The 26,961-nt window shown below is 31.9% G+C and overlaps 1 protein-coding gene across 1 annotated transcript in view; it reads right to left on the minus strand.

Annotated features, from left to right (window-relative positions):
• LOC114336768 (dynein axonemal heavy chain 10) overlaps positions 1-26,961 on the minus strand; it is an 863,661-nt gene that overhangs the window by 67,097 nt on the left and 769,603 nt on the right. The window contains exon 58 of the mRNA XM_050648469.1: positions 20,708-20,991. Coding sequence (XP_050504426.1) covers positions 20,708-20,991 — 284 coding nt within the window. The remainder of the gene's footprint in view (positions 1-20,707; positions 20,992-26,961) is intronic.

Here is a 26,961-nt window from a genome sequence, read left to right on the forward strand (position 1 = left end):
TAATGAAGTGGCCAGTTCCAAATACTTGTTCACAGGACGTTCACACTGAGGATGGTCAGTTTATCCCGAAAACGTTTTGTGTTTTGTAATTTTCCACTACCTTTTGGATGTATTTTAAAGAATTTTTAATAAATTCATATATACGAGTACTTACCTACATACCTTCATTCTACGTTATCCCATTTTGTTTTTATATCTGAATCTCGTAGAGTTATTATAAAGTCTCATAGAGTCATATTTAACATAACTTTTTTAATAGTAAGATCAATAATCAAAACTCCAAGTCAACATAACCATCATACAATTTTACACTAAAAAGTTACTCTTGGTAAAAGTCGATAGGTACTATGTAACGTTTTCGGAAAATTTTAATTTGAAAAGTATAAAGTAATAACCGCATCTTGTATAAAATAATGACAAAGATCTAATATTAGGCCAGGGTAATAAGACAAAAATATACCCTGTTCGTGACACTTCAGCAGCCAGGGCACTGAAGCGTTTTTCGACAAGTAATTCCTATAAGCTCTGAGCTTCGCTGGTGTCGCTCCTAGCGGTTACTAATTCAACTTTTACTGGTAATTTTTAAATTTATTATTTAATTGATATCGCTTAATATTTACAACGCAAAAAAGTAATTAAATTGTAATCGATTTTTTTAAGATTTTTCTAATCATTTTGACGTTCTATTGATAAAATATCAATTTCTTACTTCGGATACTTTGACAATAATCGTGTAGATGGCGCTAAGATTATAATATATTATTTATAATTAGATATTACGGAACATTAAAAAAACTTAAATTCAGTATTTAAAACGTAAGTATATTTAAGGTAAAAATATATACCACAGCTTTGACCAACTAATATTGTTTATAATTAATGTTTTTAATTTTAATTTTAAATTAATCACTTTGACATTTATGTCAAATTTCCGGTAAACGTTTACAAACTTGTCCCTACTGGCGTTCGCGAATTTGTAAATATCCCCTCTACGTACGAGCTCACAGCGTATAGGAACAAATTGTAACTATTTCCTGCGTAGGATCTGGAGGCCATTTTTATTTATAAACAATTAACTGTCAAAAAATGGCATTTCTCCTTTTTTTTTTAAATCAATGGAAAACAGTGAAACATGATTTTTTTAGTACAAATATCTTTAAGATTATGGAAAAAGCTTTAAAATGACATATTACAAAGTTTGATATACTCATTATTGTTAATATAATTGCGAAAAAAATGTCGGAATTGCAAAAAAAATATTTTCGCAATAACTGTTGTAAAAATTGGTGTATAGGTTTAAAATTTTTGTCAAATGAGGGTTCTTTGGTGATTAATATGTGACAAAATTTCAAAGCGATTCATTTAGGCCCGGTTTTTCAGTGAGTGGTTAAAATTTTGGTTAGCTAACCTAGTTTAAATTTTAACCAATATTTTAACCCTTATATCGTTTTTCAGTGCTTAAACCAAGATGTGCAATTCTATAGATTTTTGACAGAAAAATAAACAAAATAGAATTTCATAACCTATTTTATAAATAACAAATAACATAACATTACAAAAATGATTAATGCATTCAAGTTCCGATTCTTCATCCGATGATGAAGATATAATCAAGAATATAATAATACATAATACGATATTTCCCGCGATAACACAAAATGTCATAATTTAACTAACCTCTTCTGTCAGCAAATATAGATAAACGTCTGTCGGAAAATTCGGAGTTAAACCACCTATGATAGCGAGTATCGGTTAAAATCTTGGTCAACTTAAACGTGCTTAAGCGATAACCTATAGTTGATTTTTTAACCAAGAGGAGTAAACTAAAAAGACAGATTCACACCCAAGAAAGTTACTAAAGTCACCAAATTCATCCTCTTTTTTCGTTGATCATATCAGCTTTCGATGATAATCCATACATATTATATTATACTAACACATCGCTAAAGAGTTCTAAAATCAACTGTTTTTATATAAAAGTAGACTAAAAATCTAAAAATTAAAGGAATAATGCAGAAAACACAAAAAATCGCCGATATAATTAATTAACCTATAAAATGACAGAAGCGACAAAATTTCATAAATGTCATTAGTGTCAAAATTTAATAAGAGTGGAGTAAACCACGGTTATTAGACTTTATTACGGTTGTCTTGTCAGACGGTGGTGGGGAGACTTATATTTTTGACTTTACGTCACAAGAGTTTACATTCCCATATTTTTAAATGATTTTCGATCATTGAATGTGTGTTATTGTGTATATATGTGTATTATTAGTGTTATTATTATGAAATAATTAGACAAATAGTACACATTTTATCTTATACCTGGTGGTGAATCGTAAAAAGGGCCATAGGAAACTCAATGTAAAATTCTGAATTGTTGAATTCCTGCTTCCCTAATTATTTTACATCAAAAGTCATGAGAGAATACTTGTAGAGAATTAAAATCTCTATTAAAATCAAAAGTTAAAATTGTTCTACGATTTAAATGCATTCCAAAATTTTGAAAAATATGATACATTTGCCACAATAGGTATGCGTGTAAAAGTAAGGTCACACGTTACTATTTAACTGACAGTGCTCACACCATTGACTGAATAAAAAATCTTTATTATTAATCCTTTCTCCGCAACTGAGGGTATCTTATCAACTGTATTGTTTTTAAACAATAGATGATAAAATAAAAATATTGACAAATCAAAAATGTGAACATTATTGCATTGTGTGTGGCCTAAGTTTGGGCTGAAAACTAAAATGTATTACATTTTTACAAAATTTTGGAATATGTTTAATTACGTAGACCAATTTTAACAGTTATTTCCAATACAGATTTCAATCCTCTACAAATAGTTTCTAATGTCTTTTGATGTACAATAATTATTAGGGAAGCTGGAATTCAACAGTTCAGAATTTTACATTGAGTTAATGCAAAATTTTGACGCATGTCAAAATTCTCAATGTGTTTTAATTGTATTCATTTTTTTCGAATCCTGAGAAAACTATTTAAACTCAGAACGAAAGACTACATTATTACCGAGGGCTGATAGTCCCTGAAAACTTCTATAATGTTTATTTTAATAAGTTACAGGGCTGAAAATAAGAGAGAAGTGTGATATTTAATTTCAAATATTTCATTCAATAGAATCTGCTTGTTTATTCTAAGGGGCTTTCCGCCCTCGGTAATAATGTAATCTTGCATCCTGCGTTTAAATTTTTCTAAAATACTTGGTTTTCTCAGGATTCGAAAAAAATCATATTACGATTCAAATGACAGTAAACTCTCGTGACGTAATCTCACCCTTAATGTTCATTGGTTAGTCGATTTAGGCAACCGTAGTAATGTCTAAGAACCGTGGGAGTAAACTTGCCTGCGGCTGGACCAATTACAAACATTCATTACGGCGCGGTAAATTTGAATCACTCCTCTTGGTTAAAAAACAAACAATAGTATTGAAAAACTGATTAACCATAAGAATTTCGGTGACCGAAAAATCTGGGTTAACCCAGCACTGAAAAACCTGCCCTAAATTGTTTAAATTTTATTCGAATCGTTTATCTCAGAGAGCATTTTTTTGCAATGACATAAGTCAGACAAAAATGACGTTAGAACCATTCCACAGGTGTCAAATGGAAGAGCATGAGCTATATTTTCAACTTGGTTTAAAAAAAGCGAATAAAAAATGCATTTATTAGTAACAAATAATTATGCAAAAGTATCGTAAATATTTCCTTATAAACTTTTTGAATAACTATTTCCAAGAAAATTAACTTTTTTACCCTGTGTTAAGTGCACAACTACCAAGTAATGTTATTTATATCATAATTGATAAAAAATGTAATAAATATACATATATAATTTCTAATATAACAAAATAAAAAGTTTATAAGGAAAGATTTACGATACTTTTGCATAATTATTTATTACTAATAAATGCATTTTTTATTCGCTTTTTTTAAACCATGTTGAAGACATAGCTCATGCTCTTTCATTTGACACCTGTGGGATGGTTCTAACGTCACTTTTTTCTGACTTATGTTATTGCAAAAAAATGCTCCCTGGGATAAACAATTTGAAAAAAATTTAAACAATCCAATGAATCGCTTTGAAATTTTTATCATATATTAAGCACCAAAGAAACCTTATATGACAAAAATTTCAAAGCTGTACACTAATTTTTACAAAAGATATTGCGAAATTAATTTTTTTTGGCAATTCCGAACTTTTTTCGCAATTATATTAACAATAAATGAGTATATCAAACTTTGTAATACGTGCTTTTAAAGCGTTTTCCATAATCTCAAAGATATTTGTACTAAAAAGAACATAAATATCACTGTTTTCCATTGATTTGAAAAAAAAAGGGAGAAATGCCATTTTTTGACACTTAATTGTTTATAAATAAAAATAGCCGCCAGATCCTACGCAGGAAATAGTTACAATTTTCTCTTATAGGTATTACCTGTCGAAAAAACGCTTTAGTACCCTGGCTGCTCGAGTGTCATGGAAAAAACCTTATTACCCAGGACTTTATGAATATCTTAATAATTTTCTCTAAGTTTGCCTTGGAAGACTGACATTTTCTGATTGTTATGACGACAAGTCAACAGTAATTAACTTTTTGAAACGTTTTAATTTGTAAAATTATATATAGTATGATACAATTGATCCAAATAATGGCATAACCCAGACATCCAAAGTGAAAGTTATCCTGCAACACCAAATTGTTCTATATGGTCCACATAGTGTTCAGAAAAAAGTCACACCATTTTGAGCGTGGGGTTTGGGGGAGGGGGAGAAATCGGTAAATTCGTAGATTTTTAGGTTTTCCGTCAATATTTCTAAAACTATGCGGATTAGCATGAACAACCTTCTATACAAAAATGTTCAACATTAAATAAAATAGGCCCTATTCATAATCTATTATAATATGAACGGTTCCAAAGTTACGGAGGTAGTATAGTATAATTGGTCTAAAAAAGGCCTAACCCAGACATCCAAAGTGCAAGTTTTCCTTCAACACCACATTATTCTATATGGTCCACATATTGTTCAGTAAAAAGTTACACCAGTTTGTAGGAGGGGGATTTAGAAGTTACACCATTTTGTCCGGTTTGGGGGGAGATGGGAGAGAAGTCGGTAAATTAGTAGTTTTTTTACGTTTTTCGTCAATATTTCTAAAACTTTGCTTTAGCGTAAACAATGTTCTATACAAAAATGTTCTACATAAAAATTAAAACAAAAAAAAAAGGTTCGATACATAATTGTTATTAAATCAACGGTTCCAGAGTTACGGAGGGTGAAAAGTGGAGGTTTTCGATACTTTTTATATTATTTGGGCAAATGATGATGATTTTGGGTGGTAACGTACCATCGGCCACTGAAATAGCAAATTTTATTTAAAGTATACAATCCTGTTAAAGAAAATTTCTTTCATGAGTAATAATATTATAAATTGCCTAAAAAATATAAAAAGTATCGAAAACCTAAACTTTTTGCCCTTCGTAACCCTGGAACAGTTGATTTTATAAAAATTATTTATATGACCTATCGAAAACCTCCACTTTTTACCCTTCATAACCCTGGAACAGTTGATTTTATACAAATTATGTATATGACCTTTTTTGTTTTAAATTTTATGTAGAACGTTTTTGTACAGAACAATGTTTACGCTAAAGCATAGTTTTAGAAATATTGATGAAAAACACAAAAAAACTACTAATTTACCGACTTCTCCCCCATCTCCCCCCAAAACGGACGCTCAAAATGGTTTAACTTTTTACTGAACAATATGTGGACCATATAGAACAATTTGGTGTTGGAGGAAAACTTTTACTTTTGACGTCTGGGTTAGGCCTTTTTTTGGACTAATTATACTATACTACTTCCGTAACTTTGGAACCGTTCATTTTATAAGGATTATGTATATGGTCTTTTTTATTTCAAATTTAATGTAGAACATTTTTGTATAGAAGGCTGTTCATGCTAAACCGCATAGTTTTAGAATATTGACGATAAACTTAAAAATCTACGAATTTACCGATTTCTCCCCCCTCCCCCCCAAATCCGACGCTCAAAATGGTGTGACTTTTTCTGAACATTATGTGGACCATATAGAACAATAATTTAGTGTTGGAGGATAACTTTCGCTTTGGATGTCTAGGTTTGGGTCTAGTTATACCATACTAATATTGTTAATCAAAATGTACTCAAATGTAGAAATATCGACATGTTATTAGCCTTAGGCGAATGTTTAGGAAACTCTAGTGCCGCTTTTAGGTTTTATGCAGAAAATTTTCCTAGAAAAAACTTACGAGCCGTAAAAAATGTGTAATTTTTTTTCCTGCCCCTTTTTCCTGAAGGCGGATGGAGTTACAAACCCCAAAGTATATTACCCCAAAGGAAAAAGTATTTTTCAGTTGTTTGCCTACCCTAGAGACGGTATTACCTTTTTTGAAACACCCTGTATATCTGTAAAACCAGACCCGAAGTGCATGAAAACAACTAGAGGATAAAAGAGAACTGATTAGAAGGTATGGTATTCGCCAAAATAAACGGATGTGAAATTGAACAATAAATACGTATTTATTTGACAGGGCTTGTTTGTTATTAACTATCATACACATAGTTTCAAAAGTCATGCGTCACCTAAAATTATACTCATTTTCTTAGTTGATTTTTTCGTGAAGAGTTTAATGGATTCCGCTATTTTTTTTATTTTTTTTTTAGATTTTTCTTTGGCATTTACACAGTTGGGCAAAGTTTACTCAAATTTCTTTTTTGAACTTATACTCGGTGGAACAAGAATATGTTTTTCTGATGTTAAGTTTGAGACACAATGTAGAAAGGACAATATATAAGTGTGGGTATACATCGAAATCATATTGTAGTCTTGTTTTGTGAATTTGCCTGCTATCTTTAGAAATAAAGAAAATAAACGGTTTTATTCTTTAACATGACGGTTTTTAACTGAAACAAAACTGAACTAACAATAACAGTTAACAGACTTATAAAAACAGAAAGGCACATACCATTAACAATTTCGGTAGACACCGTAAGAGTTAAAAATTGTCGATCACTTGAGCGGTATGCACAGCGCAGCATAAGAGAGATTTTTATTTTGTTTAATTTTTTGTTTCACACTATACTCAATACAGAGTAAAAAATGATATCGCTTCAGATGGGTAAATTGCCGATGCGTTGATGGAATATTTTCCTAGCGTCATCCCATGGTATGTTTATACCTAGGTAAACAGTTTACTTGAATCGTTATCGACACTTACTCCATCTTTCCGCGTTAGAGGTCGCTCAAAGCATACTCCGGTATAATATAGAAATATATTTTCCGACCAGTCGGTGCCTTTTGATTAAATTCACTCTTTTAACAAAGCCTCTTTGATAACGGGTAAACCTAAAAACGTGTCAGAGGATGGAAAGAGACTTGAATTGAATCAAAACGAAACCGTCTATTTTTATTTTTATTTAGGTCCGGTTTCACCAATAACAAATAAATCAGTGAATAGTTGTTTCGTCGAATAAAATTTATTAGACGTTTATATTTTTATACTGTCGAATAAAATTTATTAGGCGTTTATATTCTTATACTCTTTCAATATAATTTTGATAATTTAAAGTGTAACGTTTCAATCAACCGATTGAACGATACACCAAGCTCCGCTTGGTATTTGTCCCTCGCACTATACAGGATGTTTGGCAAAAAATGATCCATAGCTTAACCTTGTGGTAGGGGAGCAAAGTATGCTAAATGTGCAGTCACTCGACCGCTTTGGAGATCTATTGAATTGTGAAGAGTAGGTCCTGAAACCAAAAAAAGATAAGTAATGTTTTCCATTTTAGTGGGCGCTTGCCATTTTTTAATTTAATTTTCCATTTCCAACAATCGATTTTTCCGATTATAGCGCCATCTATCCAAAGTTGCTTATTTTTACGTAAAGAATCCAAATCTGGAATACAAATTTGGGGCTCCTATTTAAGATTTTAAAGTAACCCCCCACCCCACCTCCGTGGGGGTCGTGTTTGGTACCATTCGATAGATTTTTCAAAAATATTGATTAAGTGTATTTTGCAGTTTTTCGATCTAATGTTTATTTTGCGAAATATCGCGGGATTTGTATTTCAAATTTTAAATTTACCCCCCACCCCTCTTAGTGGGGTGTAATGTTTGGTATCATTCTCGAAACTTTTTAACTTGCCCATTTTCTTACGCCCCGCTTAAATCGTCAGATTTTTTAAATATACACTCTTTTGCATGTATTTATATGAAACGTTAATAAAAATCATTTTTTAATAATATTGTGGCTTATTTCCCATTCTAAATAGTTAAAACTTTTGCATGTACTTAACTTACCTTATCTTAATCTGACAATTTCGAGTATTTTTAAGGATATTTTTTTTTCGGGCCCCCCTTAACGAACTTCCCTGTGTTAAGAGCCAATATGGTAGAGATACATCTGCAGGGCACCAGGTTTCTCCCCATATGATAATCTGACGCGCTCGAGTAACTGCAAAAATTCCCGCTTGGGCTCCCCTACCATTAGATTCCAGAGGTTAAAATAGGTCGATTTAAGCTAACTTACTTACCTTAGTACAAAAGTTGATAATAACCAAAATAGAGGTTGTCAAATTTAAACTTTTATTTTATTTATTCTTGAATATTTACTAACAGGCTTGTGATAATAACACGAAATTTGGTAAGCGGGGGTTTTTTAGCATGAGAAATATAAATTCGCCACCAAAAATATTATATTGCCCAGAGGGCGCCACATACGCTTTTCATCGCTCATTAAATAGTTTTAATTTTTTTTATTGCTCACTCTACATACTATTTGAATCAAAAATTTTATTCTCTTAATATTTTTACTTAAAAAAGGTATACTTCAGTCATCTCGTTATACTCAACCGTTTTTAAGATAAACGCATTTTAAATCTGCGCTGCGAGGGAACATCATTTTTTGCATATTATCATTGTATGTAGTTACACCCGAAAAATAACTTAAAACCAAAATTTACAAAAATGTATCGCAAATTTTTTCAAATGGAATTTGCGATGCAATGGCATTAATATGAGAACTGGCACAATTTTTATGGTTTCAAGTTTATTTTTCGGGTCTAACTACTCGTACAATGATATTATGCACAAGAATATGTTGTGTCGCAAATTTAAAATGCGTTTATCTCGAAAACAGTTGAGTTTAGCGAGATGAATGCAGTATACCTTTTTTAAGTAAAAATATTAAGAGAATAAAAATTTTGATCCAAAAAGTACGTAGAGTGGGGGATAAAAAAACCGAACGTATTAAATGAGCACTGAAAGACGTATGTGGCACCCTCTGGGTAATACATCATTTTTGGTGACGAATTTAGATTTCTCATCAGAAAAAACTTTCACTTACCGAATTTCGTGTTGTTATCTCATGCCTGTTGTACAGGATTTATATTATCATTTCAAAATAAAAGCAACTCATATTCATTTAATTTTTAAATATCTTAAAACAAACACTGCCTGTTGTTGTAAATAACTAGGTGACACAGATTTCCCAATATAATGCACTTGTTTCAAGAACACCTTAGTCAGCTATTTTGATATAATTATTTCATTAGGTCGAATCGTGTCAACAATCATAATAAACAATTGGGATTGATTATAGATACGTAACAAGTAAAGAAAGAGATCAATTCATTATTCAGCATTCATTATTCAACCATCAATGTGGTTAGAATATAGACTTTCGTCCACCAACTAGTTACTGTTCTAATTAGTAGTGTTCAATAAATAAAGTATGAACAAATAGTGTTTTACCAAGTCAACCCTCTTCTCCGAGTAACTACCCCAACACAGACACGTATTCTTTTATATGGCGATCCTTTGGAGAGAACCTTTTGACTTCTGATACAGGAACAAGAAAGATGGAAAGAAACTGGAAATGGAGGCGCAGAAAATTTGGGGTAACGTATCCATCCTCATATTAAATGGTACATGTTATAAGGTATGCGAGGGAAATATGGAGTTGGAGAGACCTAGCCAGGGTCGCAGTAGCAGACGTCGGCAGGAACGAGATTTGAAGACATGGGAGCCACGCCCAACGTCAAGAGGACCAGACTTCATAGACAGTAGTGGACAATGACAATAGTGTAGACGTGAGTAACTTTTAAGCTATTTTTTTCATTGCATACAGTCTCACATACACGTATAATTTTCTTTTTTATTAATAATATAGTGTAAATGCATAATATATAGTTATTTTGGGATAAATTAGGATTAATTATTTTTAATACAATTAGTAAATCAGGTCTAGTTTTTCGTAATATTCATTTCAAGAAGCATTTATTTGACCAGTTACTTGATATTTTAACTACATAAGTGATGTTACATTTTATTTTTTGAAAATAGACGAACGTTGATTTAAATACCTACCTAGATAGAACTTTTTAAAAGTGTTTACGATTTTTATTTACATAATAACTATTTTTAACTCAATGCGAGTACATATATACATAAATCTATTTTTAACTTTAACGGATCAAAATGCTATATCAGGCTTTTATTTGGCATAAAGTATATTATATTGTGGTTACCTGACCCTGAAATTACGAGTCAGAAATACATACATCAGGAATTTGCTGAATAGAGTTTTACGCATTACATAAGACATAAAAAATTACTGAAATTACACACTAGGAAAGGTGAATTAGAATTTAATGGAATTACGATAATGAAGAATTTTGAGAATATATTGAAATAATATTATTGAGAATATAAGAAACGACAAAGAAATAAACGGTTTAAAGAAGAAAAAGGAAATACAAACATGATGGACGAGAATAAGTTTCACGGAAAATATGAGTTCCGATATTATGGGACCGATGAATCAAGATTTAGAGAATTTTTTTTACCAAGGACAAGACAAAGAAACATTAAACACGAAAAAAATTAAATATATGACTATGGAAAAGAAATTAAATTATTTATATACAAGGATATACAAGAATTTTTATACAATGAATTTATGAAGAAATGATGTAAGAAAATGATGTAAAAGTAATGATGTAAGAAGAAAAATAAAGACATATAAGTTATAATGACGTAAGGATGTTTATATATTAACAATAAATCCCATTGGAGGGAAAAGGACAAAAAAAGATTGACAAATATAAGACTTAAAAGTTATCATAATGAAAGACATGTTATTAAGGTTAATGTAAAGAAGATTTAATGACAAAGATACGGAAAAACCGAACAATTGAAGAGACTTTTGTAAGGTAAAAAGTACTATTTAAGAAGAATACTTTGTATTTCTTCAGGTAACATATAGACAATAATTAGTATAATATAAAGTTACTTTAAATTTTTATAATGTAAACTAACTTTAAATTCTATAATATAGAAATACTTATTTAATGCAAATGAGGTCATGTAAGACTGTATCTCAATTAGAGAAATAGAGATTTTTTGTGACGTAATTAGTGACCATTCGCGAACCGAACCGAACTAAGCTGAACTAAGTGAGAAAAAACTATTATTTAGTAAATAGCAAAAAATTCACATTATTTATTTAGCGTTTATTCATAAGTTTTTCTCGTTCTTAACTTTTAGGTTAATTTTATAGGTAGTGGACGTGCACATAGTATTCGCGGTGTGCAAGTACTTGGAAAGGGAAACGAGAAACGACCGTGCGCGAGTCGCGGAGAAATATTGCAACTATCTTAAATAAATTATATTGTCAATTGAAATTGTCAAATTGACGTATATTTCATACCTTCTGTCATTGACTCAGAAAAATTATATATTGCTCCACAATATTGATATGATATGCAATTATTATATAAAGGTAAATTTAATTAATTGTATTTTGCTTGCAATACTGCATTTTAATAACGGATTTTATTTACTACATACAATTGTTTACGTTTGCTAAACATAACCTGCATCTTATTTTTTTCTTCTTATTATTTTTTTGGACTATGGTCTTGACAATTATCCAGCAACCAGGACTAATATAATTGGCCAATATAATTAAAAGTGCGAATAAAAGTACAGAGCGTAGAAATCGAGGTCGCTTTGCCGAACTTGCACGGTCCCAATAGGGCCCTAGATAGGAAAAATAACCCTAGATAGATAGATGTTATCTAGATAGATGTTAAATAGATAGGTGTTGATAGGTGTTAGATGTTAGATAGATAGATAGGATTGAAAAAGAATAGTCCTAGCTAGATAGAATAATGATAGGTAAATAGATTTTTCGTGATTTTTTAATAAAATATAGTCTATTTTTATTAACACTTTCTTTCGAATTTTTATTGAATGTGGAAGTTTTGACAACGACAATAAGATTTTTTCATTTCAAGTTTTCAATATCGGTTGAATTTTAGTATAAATATGATTTTTTTTAATGTTTTGTGATGAATTAAGTAGACCATTGATTTTTTAATATATTAGAACCAAAATTAAGTAAAGACAATTCAGGGAGAAAACCGACTCTTGTCAAGAAAAAGGTACAAAATGAACATCAGAAGATTTTAGCATGCTCATTTCATGTTTTGAAGCTAACCGACTCTCATCAAGACTGAGCAGTTCGGATCAGACAGGAATTTAGGGATGCAAAATGTAGAAGATTTTTTAAGCGCACAACTATCCATTTTGTCTTTTTGGAACAAACCTTCCCACGACTAAGGACGTGGAGAAAGGACCGGAAGCAAATACAAGGATTGAAAGCTGCGAAAAACCCGCCGAGTAGGTAAGGGTTAGAAAAGGAAGAATATGTGAAGTAAATACGAGTTTAATGAAGAAATATGAAGAAGAAGAAATATGTTTAATAGTACACTATGAAGAAAGTACTAAGTATAAAGAAAATGAAAATATGTATTTGTAAAGTACCAGACAAGGAGAAGAGGAAGAAAACGGAGAATTTTTTTTTAATTGAAGAATATGTAAAAGGTCAGAAAATCAAATAATTATTTTAAAAGTGAAAGAAGTATAATTAAAAAGTAAGTTCAAATGTAAGAATTAAAGTTATAATTTTATTTTAAGTAGGGTAAAGGTAAAATATACATTACAATTTCTGAGTGTAGAATTTCACGAGATATAAGGAAGTACCTAATAAGTGAGAATAGACGATGTTTGAGGACTAATTTTTTTTTATAGGGTAATAAGTTGTATATTTGTATATATTATATTTTATATTTGTATATATTTGGATAAATCTTTAACACAGTAATGACTTAATGACGTTGTTTAGAAAAATTTTCTTCTTTGTCGGAAAGGCAGAGAAAATAAGGTACATCCCTCAGAAAATTTTTCTTGTAAGGGTAGGGGATGTACAGGATTTATATTATCATTCCAAAATAAAAGCAACTCATATTCATTTAATTTTTAAATATCTTAAAACAAACATTGCCTGTTGTTTTAAATAACTAGGTGACACAGATTTCCCAATATAATGCGCTTTTTTCAAGAACACCTTAGTCAGCTATTTTGATATAATTATTTCATTAGGTCGAATCGTGTCAACAATCACAATAAACAATTGGGATTGATTATAGATACGTAACAAGTAAAGAAAGAGATCAATTCATTATTCAGCATTCATTATTCGACCATCAATGTGGTTAGAAGATAAACTTTCGTCCACCAACTAGTTACTGTTCTAATTAGCAAGTGTTTAAATAAATAAAATATGAGCAAGTAGTTTTTTACCAAGTCAACCCTCACCTCCAGTTAGTCAACTACCCCATTATAACCGAATTCTTTTATACTGTCAGGAAATATTAAAGAATAAATAAAATAAAAATTTAACTTTGACACCCTGTATTTCGCTTATTATCAACTTTTGTACTAAGGTAAGTTAGCTTAAATCGATCTATTTTAAGCTCAGGAATCCAAGGTTAAGCTACGGCCCATTCGTTACCAAACACCCTGTATATTTCCACAAGCGACCAGACTATCGTCAAATTAATTTTTTCAATTCTTTGAAGTCGTTCCAAGGTATTTAATACGATATAAATTTGTACTTGCTCTTTTTCTATGAACAACCACACAAATGAGCAAAAATATTCGCACGAATTGTGTTTGAGTTTAGGCCGTTAGACACACGGGTAAATTTGATTATCTAGTTTTAAGCCCCATTTTTTTTATTGATTTCTTTTGCATAGCAGATACTTTCTTCCTTGAAATAAAGCTAAAAACTTTTCTAATTTTATTTCTTTTTATTGGTATATAATATATTACATTATATAATTTATATGTAATATATAATTTAGGTATATATAATTTATTTCTTGTACATAGTAATAATATTTTATTGATAGAATTCTTTCTGTTTTTTATTTAGTTTTAATATTGCCACGCTGTGATCAGACATTTTGTTTAGATCGTCTTTCTTTGGATACTCAGCTTTATTTATGATCGGGCTTTTCTTTTGGGAGAAAACTGATCTTTGTATGAATTTTTATAGCCCCAACCTTGGGAAGAAAGCTGTAGTCAAACACTACCTGGGGAATCGAACTGTAGCCCACCATATATTGGAGAGCAAAACTGGTTCGCAACCGCCCACAGTATCCTGGTTCCAACTACTGATGCATCAGAAGAATGATTTCTTCAAGATAGCCCTAGACTTCCCATAGTAATGGCAGTAATGAATTCTACAAAGATTGGGACCCTCTCTTGAGAACTGTGTGACCGCTACTACTATTACCTTAATTATCTTAATAATTTTTATACCGGTAACCAGCAGGGTCTCTGTTTTGGAAAATTAATCTTGTTGCCTGTACATAATAATAGAATGATTTTTGTTAATTTTTTTTATTTGAATAAATATAGTGTATGATTTCGTAAACTTTTTATTTCCTGTACCTTTCTGGGATGGGTGTGAAGGGAGAATGAACAGGGAACGAACCCAGGGCTGAGCAGCCGGGTAGAACACCATTCTGATGGATGGAACTACCCGGCTGCTCAGCCCTGGGTTCGTTCCTTGTTCGTTCAAGAAAAACGTCCACCGTTCTAACGGTGGACGTTTTTCTTTGTAATGTCCTAAGGGATATTCGAGGAATTCCTCCCCTCGTTTCTCCCAGCAGTTTGGTGTTGCTTAATGTCCTGGTCTTGCTATGATCAGTACATTACAAAAGTTAAACTGACGAATTTACTTTCTTATAGATATTTACAGCGAGATTAACTTGCCAATTTATTCGAAGAGTAAATATTTATTTGATAATTAAATAAAATAAGTCTTGTTTGACGTTAGTAAAATGGAGAAATGTTACTTTATAGGTCGAATAACTTTATTCGTAGAATAAACTACTATTTGTCCTTGGTGAAACCGGCCATTAGAGGCGAGATTGTTTAAACCTAGAAGGACCCAGGTGCTTCTATTTCTAATACCTTTATTTCTAAAAATCTCAAATACTACCATTACATGCCATAATTAGCAATTTTTATAATTTAATTTATTTCCTCTTACTATTATACAACATTTTACGGTGGACGTAAATAACCACCCTTGGACACCTTCCACACTATCCAATATGGAAAGGGACGATTCGATTCGTGTTGCGAATTAGCAAAATCTAAAAGGAAAAAAAAACAAGAAGTTGGCAGAAACAACCATAGTTTTTTCACAATACCAGAAGTATGCATGAGGTAAGCACAGCAAGAAGTCAAATGTTTCTGTATCCTACAGTGATGCCAATTCCACTGAAGCCGAATACTCTGGGTAAATTATAAATTCTTATCTTTTAACTGTTCTATTAACGTCTAGGAATACTTTTTTATTTGTAAAAACGTTGTTTTTTAATTAGTTTTAATAAAGAAGCACGTTTTTGATTAATATAGGTATGGACATTTATTGACCCCCCTTGGTCCTCGCAGTTTCTAATAAAAGTTTGGTCCTGCAAGGGTTAATGGAGGCTCTGGACTGTTTTAAGGTGGAATTCTCTTGATAGTAATTACGGATGTGGTATCTGCGTAAATGCTCTTTAAATAGCGACAGGTACGTTTCTCAGATTTTCTTTCTTTCAACACTTTGTTCTTTTCGCAGTATATAATATAGCTGTAAAAGCCGAAGATGCGGGATGCAGCCAGAAAGCAGTTTCTTAACGAAAAGTCTTGGATTTAAATTATTGTTTATTTTTCTTTCAATTATTCTAATTGTATAAAAGTAGTAACCTTTGCATCTGGGGCTTTTCGTCTTCCTTGTATTACGCGAGATGTCGCTGTTTTGCGTCTCAAAAGGTGGATTTATTGCATCGCGATGTTTGCCCTTAAATAGGGAGGGTTTGTTTATGAGTTGTGACTGAATAGCTCCACTGAGGATGCATAGATGCTGAAATAGCTATATGGAGATGGTGGTCCAACTCTGAATCAAATGAAAACAAAAACTGCCTTTATCTGATACAGGAAATAATTTCATCTTAGTGTATGATAAGGCATAACTTCCTCACGTGTTGCATGTCGTCAGTTAAATAAAACACATGTAAAAGAATCTACTTTTCCTGTTACGAAAGATATCAGCAAGAATTTCGATGCATAGTTACAATTGTACCTTGTCCTCCCTACTAGGCCTGGATCCCGCGTACCAAAAAAGGTGGATTAATCGCAAGCTGAAAATTTGTTAATAGCTTAACGGTGTCTAGTCGGACAAACTTTGATGTATGGGAACACTGGAGCAAGGGAAGTTTTAGTTGTAAAACGTATTTTAATTGTGGAACGTGTCATCCTGACAAGTTTATGATTGTAAAAATTAGCAGGTTGTTTTTAAGTTTATTCACTAGCAAACTTTATATAGTATATTTGCTCACGGTTTTTGCTGTAAGTTTTAAAGAACCGCTTGGATTGAAATACATTTGGCTTCGGCATAGCTAATGTGTCAAAAAAAAGTGATATCCAGATATATAGAGTTTTTTCAGCAAGTCAATACTTTTCGAGTTATTTGCGAGTAAATAGTTCATTGTTCAACAAAATAACCACGTTCTTAGAGGGTTTTTCTCAAATAATTCAAAAAGTTAGTATTTTATCGAAAAAAAAAACGTTCTTAGCAATAATATAGCCTGTAAAAAAATGGTGTATGCATGAGGTCTCTGGACCTAGTAGAACCAGAGTTATAGCTAATGAAAAATAGTTTCATATTCTCCAAATTCCAAATAGAATACTTCAACCTGAAATATCCAAAAAATGTGAGCACTTTTTGGGGAAATCTCATTGAAACTTTTTTAAACTGTTTAAAAAAAGATTTACTTCTCTTTTTATAAAAAAAGTTCTTGGCATCAAATGTAAACAAGTTACGTTCTAAATAAAGTTGGTCCCTTCTGTTTTGACAAAACAAAATCGGAAATATCACCCCCTAATTAGCAACTTAAATGAAATTAATCGTAACCGCTTCACAAGTTACTTTACCTATGTCGTGTTTATATTATGATCTGTAAGTTTCATCGAGTCAAAGTGCTTGTTTTTGAAAAAATTTGGTTTTAAAGTAAAATTTTTAATATTTTTAATTAAAAAAATGCTTTTTTTTAAATAACTTAAAAATTGTTAGAGATATCAAAAATCTCAAACAATAAAAAAAGTCGGCTTTGCTTTTCTAAATATTATATATTTTTTTGTTTTTCTATAAGACAAAAATTGGTTAAGATTTGGTGTTTCTAAATTTGCATACACTCGACATTAGTGAATCGTTCAAGCCCTTTTAACTACAGCCCTTTCAAAAATAAGAAATTTGAACCGACGGAACGTACAAATCATATAAACAATACATACATACGAGTAAAGAAATTTGTGAAATGGTAACGATTAAGTTCATTTAAGATGATAATTAGGGGGTGATTTTCCCGATTTGTTTAACAAAAAAAGGACCAACTTTATTTGGAGCGTAACTTGTTTACTTTTGATGCTACAAATTAAATTTTTTAAATACGTTAAAAAGTAATGTGTTTTCCCCAAAAAGTGTTAAATTTTTTGGTTATTTCACGTTAAATATTCGGTTTGGAATTTAACGAATATAAACCTATTTTTCATTCGCTATATCTCTGCTTTTCTACTAGGAACTTCTACCAGAGGTGTAACCAGGATGATCCTGGGGGGGGGGGGGTTACAACTACTTGATGGTCTCAGGTGAGTATGGAATAGTAATGGTGTTAAACGTATAGAGCTCAAAGTACATCCAAATGGGAGGGGGTTATAATCCCCAAATCCCTCCCCTGATTACGCCTATGACTTCTATAGAGACCTAATATATACACCATTTTTTTTCACTTTTTTGCAGGCTATATGTTTGTTTTTTTGCATGACTGTTTTTTTCGATAAAATACTTACTTTATGAGTTATTTGCGAAAAACCGTCTAAAACGTGGTAGTCCTGTCGCCAGGGGGGGTACAACGGCCTCGTTAATTCAGATGGACTTACTCAAGTTTTTTTTATGTATTTTGACCCGTAGAACACGAATTTTTTGGGTAACAGTTGATCCGGATGTCGATAAGATTGTTATAGACCAAGAACTTGAGGAATCAAATAACAGCGATTTTTGGCAAAACAAAACAATATTTTGTATTTTTTGGGCCATTTTAAGTAAAAAATATTTCTATACTACATTCGCTCTCGCGAGATTTTTTTTGACACTGACGTTAGTAATTTCTTTTTTGAAAAATTCAGTTGTCAGAAGTGACTGGAAATTACTACAAAACCAACGCACCTACTCATATCCAGTATTATTAATAGTAAACAGACATAAAAATAACATAAACCTTACGCCAATCAATATTTATTTATTTAAACCATTATAATGTATTGATAGCAAATGAGAAAATTATTTATGGTACAAAATAAAAATATTTTGTAGAAATAAACTTCACAAAATTTTATGAGATTAGTAGACACTCCCACTATTTCTAATAATTCTTCTTTTTTTAATGAAAGATTAAGTTGATTTGAGTTGATTTTAGCAGTTAATAGTGTGAGGTAGGAATTTTTGTGTTGTACGTTTCCTATTCCGAATGTCTCAAAAAAAATCTCGCGAGAGCGAATGTAGTATACAAGTTTTTTCGTAGGATGCACAGTTTTCGAGATAAACGCGGTTGAACTTTAAAAAAATCGAAAAATTGCAATTTCTGAACCCGAATAACTTTTGATTAAAAATAAAATAGCAAGTCTGCTTACCGCATTTGAAAGTTTAAGTCAAATTATATCGGTTTTGATTATTTGCATTGGTAAAAATTTATTTTTTTATTGTTTAACAAAGCTATAAACACGTAGGGTTTCCCGTGCTTTTACATGCGTTTTACCGCATGTAACGTAGAAATAGTCTTGATTGCACTAGTACCTATTCTACCTACTCGTTCGATTTTAAATGAGAAATCATAGAAACATCACTCACGCACTAGTTGTTTGTAGCTTTGTTTAACAATAACACAATAAATTTTTAGCAATGCAAATAATCAAAACCGACATAATTTGACTTGAACTTTCAAAGGCGCTAAGCAGAATTGCTATTTTATTTTTTAATCAAAAGTTAATCGGGTTTAAAAATTGCAGTTTTTCGATTTTTTGAAAGTTCAACCGCGTTTATCTCGAAAACTGTGCATCCTACTAAAAAACTTGTAGAAATATTTTTTGCTTAAAATGACCCAAAAAATACAAAATATTGTTTTGTTTTGCCAAAAATCGCTGTTATTTGATTCCTCAAGTTCTTGGTCTATAACAATCTTATCGACATCCGGATCAACTGTTACCCAAAAAATTCGTGTTCTACGGGTCAAAATACATAAAAAAAACTTGGGTAAGTCCATCTGAATTAACGAGGCCGTTGTACCCCCCCTGGCGACAGGACTATGGTTATTTTGTTGAAAAATGAACATATTCACTCGCAAATAACTAGAAAAGTATTGACTTGGTGAAAAAAACTCTATAGAACAAAAGTTGCTTAGAATTAGTCAGTTTATCCATTTCCGGACTTACTTTGGACCTATATTTTTTCACACCCGACAGGTGGTAAAACTCACCCCCAGGGCAAAAGCTCACATCCGCACAGTATCACTTTTTATTCTCTGACATGTTAGCTACGCGTATGCCAAATTTCATGTCAATCCAAGCGGTTCTTTAAAACTTAGAGGTTTTGCAATACCAGGTGTCCACTTATATTATCCCCCATTTTAACTGCCTCTAACTTCTAAACGGCTCAAGATAGAAATATGCGGTCTTCGCTGAAATGTTTTATATTCATAAGAGTTTTGTTTGAATGGATTGAATTTTTTATATCGCTTCCAATTGCGAAAAAAAATGCCGGATTTTGAAAATAACTTTGTTGACTTTTTTTAATGGAACACCCTGTATATTTTTTTGTAAATTGAAAGAACGGTGATTCACCTATCAAGTTATATATAGGTTTTTTAAAATTGGTTGTCAAATGACTGAGTAATTAATTTTTGTCCTTTGGTTCCCAAAGGATAATTTTGTCCTTTGATTTTTCTTATAATTTGTTTGATATTATTCCGGGCTGCTATTTTCGGTTGTAAGTTAGTTTTTGTCCTTCAAAGTTTATTAACACTAACGAAAATATACAATTTTCCTACGGCGTGACGCTGTACACAGCCTACAGCGTCTATTGGAGACTACTGCCTAAAGTAGAAAATTATTTCCGCTAATACGGGAATGAACGGATAATTGTTTGAAACAAGTGTGAGAAAAATAAAAAAAATAATTGATATTACCTCTCCAATTAAATATTTCAAACTATTCCAAGGTATTTTGGTATCTTTAGCTTTGACTACTTTGGTTAAGTATGTGTTTAAAATTGTAACGCATACATTAAAATCAGATTCATTGAAATCGTAACAAATATTCCAACCAATTTTATCATACTTTCTCCGTTCTTGAACTACTGCATGGAAAAACGCCAGGACATACACTAAGGATTTATACGATGGATGCGAGCATTGGTCCAGTATCTTCGATCGAATTTTAGTAAAGGTATTACGTAGATTTAGTTTCAGGCCTAAAAAAACATAAAACAAAAATATTATATACATTATTATATACCTAAAGGATACGCCAATGAAAAGAGTCCAACTTAATAGTCCTGTCGCCAGTGGGGGTACAACGGCCTCCTTAATTCAGATGGACTTACTCAAGTTTTTTTATGTATTTTGACCCGTAGAACACGAATTTTTTGGGTAACAGTCGATCCGGATGTCGATAAGATTGTTATAAACAAAGAACTTGAGGAATCACATAACAGCGATTTTTTGCAAAACAAAACATTTTTTTTGTATTTTTTTGGGTCATTCTAAGCAAAAAATGTTTTTACAAGTTTTTTCGTAGGATGCATAGTTTTTGACATAAACGCGGTTGAACTTTCAAAAAATCGAAAAATTGCAATTTTTGAAGCCGAATAACTTTTGATTGAAAAATAAAATAGCAATTCTGCTTACCGCATTTGAAAGTCCAAGTCAAATTCTATCGGTTTTGCTTACTTTCATTGCTAAAAATTATTTTTTTTATTGTTAAACAAAGCTATAAACACATAGTAATTAAATGATATTTTCAATGCATTTCTCATTTGAAATCCAACAAGTAGGCGGGCATACAGACAATTTCTACGTAGATTACAGATTACGTACGTACATTAAAACGCATGCATTGGGCATGGGAAACACTATGTGTTTATGGCTTTGTTTAACAACTAAAAACTTAATTTTTAGCAATGAAAATAATCAAAACCGATAAAATTTGACTTGAAATTTCTTATGCAGTAAGCAGAATTGCTATTTTATTTTTAATCAAAAGTTATTCGGGTTCAAAAATTGCACTTTTTCGATTTTTTTAAAGTTCAACCGCGTTTATCTCGAAAACTATGTATCCTACGAAAAAACTTGTAAGACCGTTTTTTGCTGAGAATCGTCCAAAAAATATAAAAAAATGTTTTGTTTTGCGAAAAATCGCTGTTATGTAATTCCTCAAGTTCTTTGTTTATAACAATCTTATCGACATCCGGATCAATTGTTACCCAAAAAATTCGTGTTCTACGGGTCAAAATAGATAAAAAAGCTTGGGTAAGTCCGTCTGAATTAAGGAGGCGGTTGTACCCCCCCTCCCCCGGGGCGACAGGACTATAATATTTGGTAGTATTTATTAAATTTTAAGGAAATGAGGAAACAGGTCGATTTTTTTCTAAGGGAGACACATTTTTACGACATAATATATACATTTGTCATTTGTCAGTTCCCTCCCTTTCACTTCCCCAATCCCTTATTTTTAAATAGGGAATATAAAATTCGCGGAACATCATTAAAAAGGCAATTAGATGGAGTATTCACACGTAACGATCGTCGACGATTTGTTTTTCGATATTTGCACCGTCTTTGCAAAAAAACTCCTAATTCATTTAAAGTATAACACCTGTTAAAAATGAAACGTAACGCCTATGGTTTGTTAATATGTAATTTTTTCTGTCACATCAAAAGTTAATATTAAGCTACAGCAAAAATGACATGTTAGCAAACCATAGGCTTTACGTTTCATTTTTAAGAGGTGCTGAATTTAAATGAATTAAGACTTTTTTTTTGAAAAGACAGACACAGACGCAGACGGCTGTTCAAATATCAACCTTACCTGCTCGTATGATGATCTAGATCATGGTCATCTGGTACATCCTGCTAGATAACTAACGAGGCTCTGGCGTCCGAGTGTTTGCCGGGATAAGCAATTCACCATTTACTGGCCAATGGCTTCGGTCTGACGAGCTGGTAAATGGAAGGGCACTCTGTTGTCCTGAGACTGGAAAACTGCTCTCAAAGGCGGAAGAACCAAGAAAGTGGTCAACGGCATCAGAATGCAGAAGGCAACGAGAAACCACTGCATTAAAGGTCCCTGATGACATCTCTAGTAAAAGTATCATGGCAAATCCAACTAAAGTGGAAATAGTTACTAATCATGGAATACGGAAGCCAAGATTCGGCAGGCGAGGTGATTGACTTTTAGACCTCAGGGCCTCCCAGGTCGTAACCAAGCGAAACCTCTGTGACAGAACCAGATAAGTGTCTCTAAGAACAGCAGAATTGATTATTAAAATATGTACCTGGAATGTGGAAACAATGTATCAGGCTGAAAAAATTCATAATACCATTCAAGAAATGACCAGACTCGGAATCGGTATAATAGGTATAAGCGAAATGAGGTGGCCAAATAGTGGTGCTTGTATTGTTGACAACCATATGGTATACCATTCAGGAAATGACGATGGTCAACATATATATGGGGTTGGAATAATCGTGGCTCCCCAATTACGTAAATATGTTACAAAAGTTATACCTATTTTTGAAAGATTAATAATAATCCAACTGAATACTAGCCCCGTCAAATTAAATATATCATAAGTGTATGCCTCCCACAAGCCCTAAACCAGAAGGAGAGCTAGAGCAATTCTATGAGTTCTAGATAAAGTCACTTATACGACTTAAAAAAGAAGATATAACTATTATTATAAGTGACTTCAATGCGAAAATTGGTAAAGGGAGAAACGGTGAATTTCTAGGTGATTTTGGTCTAGGACAGAGAAATGAAAGGGAAGACAGCTTAAAGCTGTTTGTAGAGAAAGAAGAATTTGCAACACTAAATGCATTCTTCATACTACCACCAAGACGTTTGTATACCTGAATCTCCCCGCAAGATCAACCAGTAAACGTAATACGGAATATTCAAATTGACTACATTATGGTGAATGGTGAACAAGAGGTTCCGTAATGGATGCCTATTAGATAAGGGTTACCCCGGTGTTGACGTATCATCAGATCATGTTCCTGTTGTTGGTAAATTTAGGTTTAGATTCAAAAAGGTTGCAAAAAAGAATAGCAACAAAAAGTGCGATATGAGAATACTAAAAGGTAAGAAAACAAAAGAGACAGTCGCACAGATTCTTTCAGAGAAGCTAAGTAATAAGGATCAAACATATAATGCCGAAGAATCACTCCAAAATATATGTGGAACCTTTAACAGACTCAGAGAAGAATATCTTATAGAAAAGAAAGAGATGAGAAAAAGTTGGATGAATGACAATATACTACAACTTATGGAAGAAAGAAGAAAATAAAAAAACAACAAAATAATGTACAACACGGTTCAGAGACAAATAAGAACTGAAATACATTATGAACTGAAACTAGTTAATTGAGGTAAAAATAAAATAAAAATCTGTGGCTACAGACACAAAGAAATGAAATACGAAAAGTAAAAGAAAATTGGTTAAAATCACATGTGAAAAGATAGAGTCGTTAGAACAAAAACATGATACGTTTAACATGCATAAAAAGATGAAACAAGTAGCTGGTTTTCAGAAGTCCAAGACAGCTAGCAAATTGCGAGACCAACAGGGGAATATCATCATAGACAGAAATCAAGAAATCTGTATATGGACAAAATACATGCAGGAACTCTTTGATGATACTAGATCCGAACAACCTCCATCCTACATATGTGATGACCACGTACCAATCACATCAGATGAAGTGGAAAGAGAAATATCACAACTAAAAGATGGCAAAACTCCTGGATCTGACAATGCATTTGCTGAACTCATAAAACTATTTAACACCGACGGTACTCAACGCCTAGTCAAAATATTTAACATTATATTTAAGCGGCGTAATACCAAGAACATGGTTGAAGTCGATATTTATTGCTTTACCAAAGAAAATAAAATCCGTATCCTGCAGTGATTTCCGAACCGTCAGCTTAATGAGTCATATTTTAAAATTATTTCTGAAAAAAACATCAAAGGATATATAGAGTGTACGAAGAAAAAATCAGGTGAACAGTTTGATTTTCGAAATGCAGTGGGTACAAGAGAGGCTCTATTTAGTGTACAAGTGCTATGTCAACGATATAGAGACGTAACCTGCGATATTTATGCATGTTTTATTGATTACCATAGAAATTGAAGAAAAAAATCTTCTGTGTAAAAGGTATATACAGGGTGTTTCATTAATAATTGTCCATATAGTATCTGGAGAAACCTTAGCACAAAATACGAAGATTTAACCTACAACACTTAAAATAAAATGTGGTTCCTTACTGCGTTACAGGGTGTTTTATCTAAAAATTTAAAAATTATTTATGCTCAGCATTTTAAAACTATTCGACGTATCCTTTTCATACTTGGCAGAAAGTATAGGTATTGTACAAACTACTAAATTACCTTAAAAAACGTTTCTGGCTATTACCAGAGGCGTACGACGGGAGAAAGTGAATGGTTGACCAAATTCTACGCCACTGGCGGCATTGCTATTTTAGTTCAATTTTTGGATTCTCCAATACTTTCTATTAAAATAATATATTCTTCATTCGTAACGATAATGTCATTAGTTTTCGAGATCTTTGAAGTTAAAAATGAAACGACACGGTTATTTTGATTAATGTATTGTGTCGCTTCATCCTTAATTTCAAATATCTCAAAAACTAATCATTTTATCGTTACGAATTAACAGTATATTATTTACATAAAAAGTATTGGAAAATCAAAAAATTACACAAAAGTATCAATTTCGGCAGTGGCGTAGAATTTGGGAAGGGTCAACCAGCCACTATCCCCTGTCGTACGCCTCTGGTAGTAGCTAGAAACGTTTATTTATCTTAATTTAGTAGGGTGTACAGTGCCTACACCTTTTGCCAAGTATGATAAGGATACGCCCAATAGTTTTAAAGAACTGGGTACAAATAATTTTTAAATTTTAATCATATGAATCATATCATAAATTAATCAAAATAACTGTGCCGTTTCATATTTAACTTCACATATCTCGAAAACTAATAACTTTATCGTTACCAATGAAGAGTATATTATTTACGTAGAAAGTATTGGAGAATCTAAAAATGGCACTAAAATAGTAATTTTGAGAAGGGCCTCCAGTCTCGTAGAATTTGAGAAGGGTCAACCATTCACTATCCCCTGTCGTACGCCTCTGGTAGTATCTAGAAACGTTTGTTTATCATAATTTAGTAGGGTGTATAGTAGTCGCACTTTCTGCTAAGTATGAAAAGGATACGGCGAACAGTTTTAAAATGCTGAGCAAAAATAATTTTTAAATTTTTAGATAAAACACCCTGTAACTCAGTAAGGAACCACATTTTATTTAAGGTGATACAGTAGCGATCAACAGGTAGCCAAAACGCGTTCCAAGATTGCGGCTGTAATTTTGAATATTTTTTCGAGATATTTGGCACACGTATTCGTAATATAATAAAGAATGGCGGTACAGAGCCCAATTTGAAAAATAAATTAATATGTGGAAATTACTCTGTAACTAAATACAATATTAAAAAACGAGCCTGTACCTCCATTAAGAAGAACAAAAAAATACACTTTCTTCAAACAAACTTTTTTATCCGATGCCTAGATTTTGTGTCATTTTGGAACTACTAATGAAATAAAAAATTTTAGTAGTTCCAAAATGAGACGAAATCTAGGCATCGGATAAAAAAGTTTATTTGAAGAAAGTGTATTTTTTTGTTCTTCTTAATGGCGGTACAGGCTCGGTTTTTTAATATTGCATTTAATTACAGAGTAATTTCCACATATTAATATATTTTTTAAATTGGGCTCTATACCGCCATTCTTTATTATATTACGAATACGTGTGCCAAATATCTCGAAAAAATATTCAAAATTACAGCCGCCATCTTGGAACGCGTTTTCGCTACCTGTTGATCGCTACTGTTTCCTCTTAAGTGTTTTAGGTTAAATCTTCGTATTTTCTGCTAAGGTTTCTCCAGTTACTATATGGACAATTATTAATGAAACACCCTGTATATTTGAAACCCCTAATAAATTCAATAAATATACCTTTTACACAGCAGATTTTTTTCTTCAATTTTTGTAATTAATGGTATACAGCCACCTACGGGGAATTTTGTCGTAAAGCGTTCGATACAGTAAGGCACGACAAGCTGATAGAGATGTTAACCAATATTG

The sequence above is a fragment of the Diabrotica virgifera genome, chromosome 4, assembly GCF_917563875.1.
Source record: "Diabrotica virgifera virgifera chromosome 4, PGI_DIABVI_V3a".
Lineage (NCBI taxonomy): Eukaryota > Metazoa > Arthropoda > Insecta > Coleoptera > Chrysomelidae > Diabrotica > Diabrotica virgifera.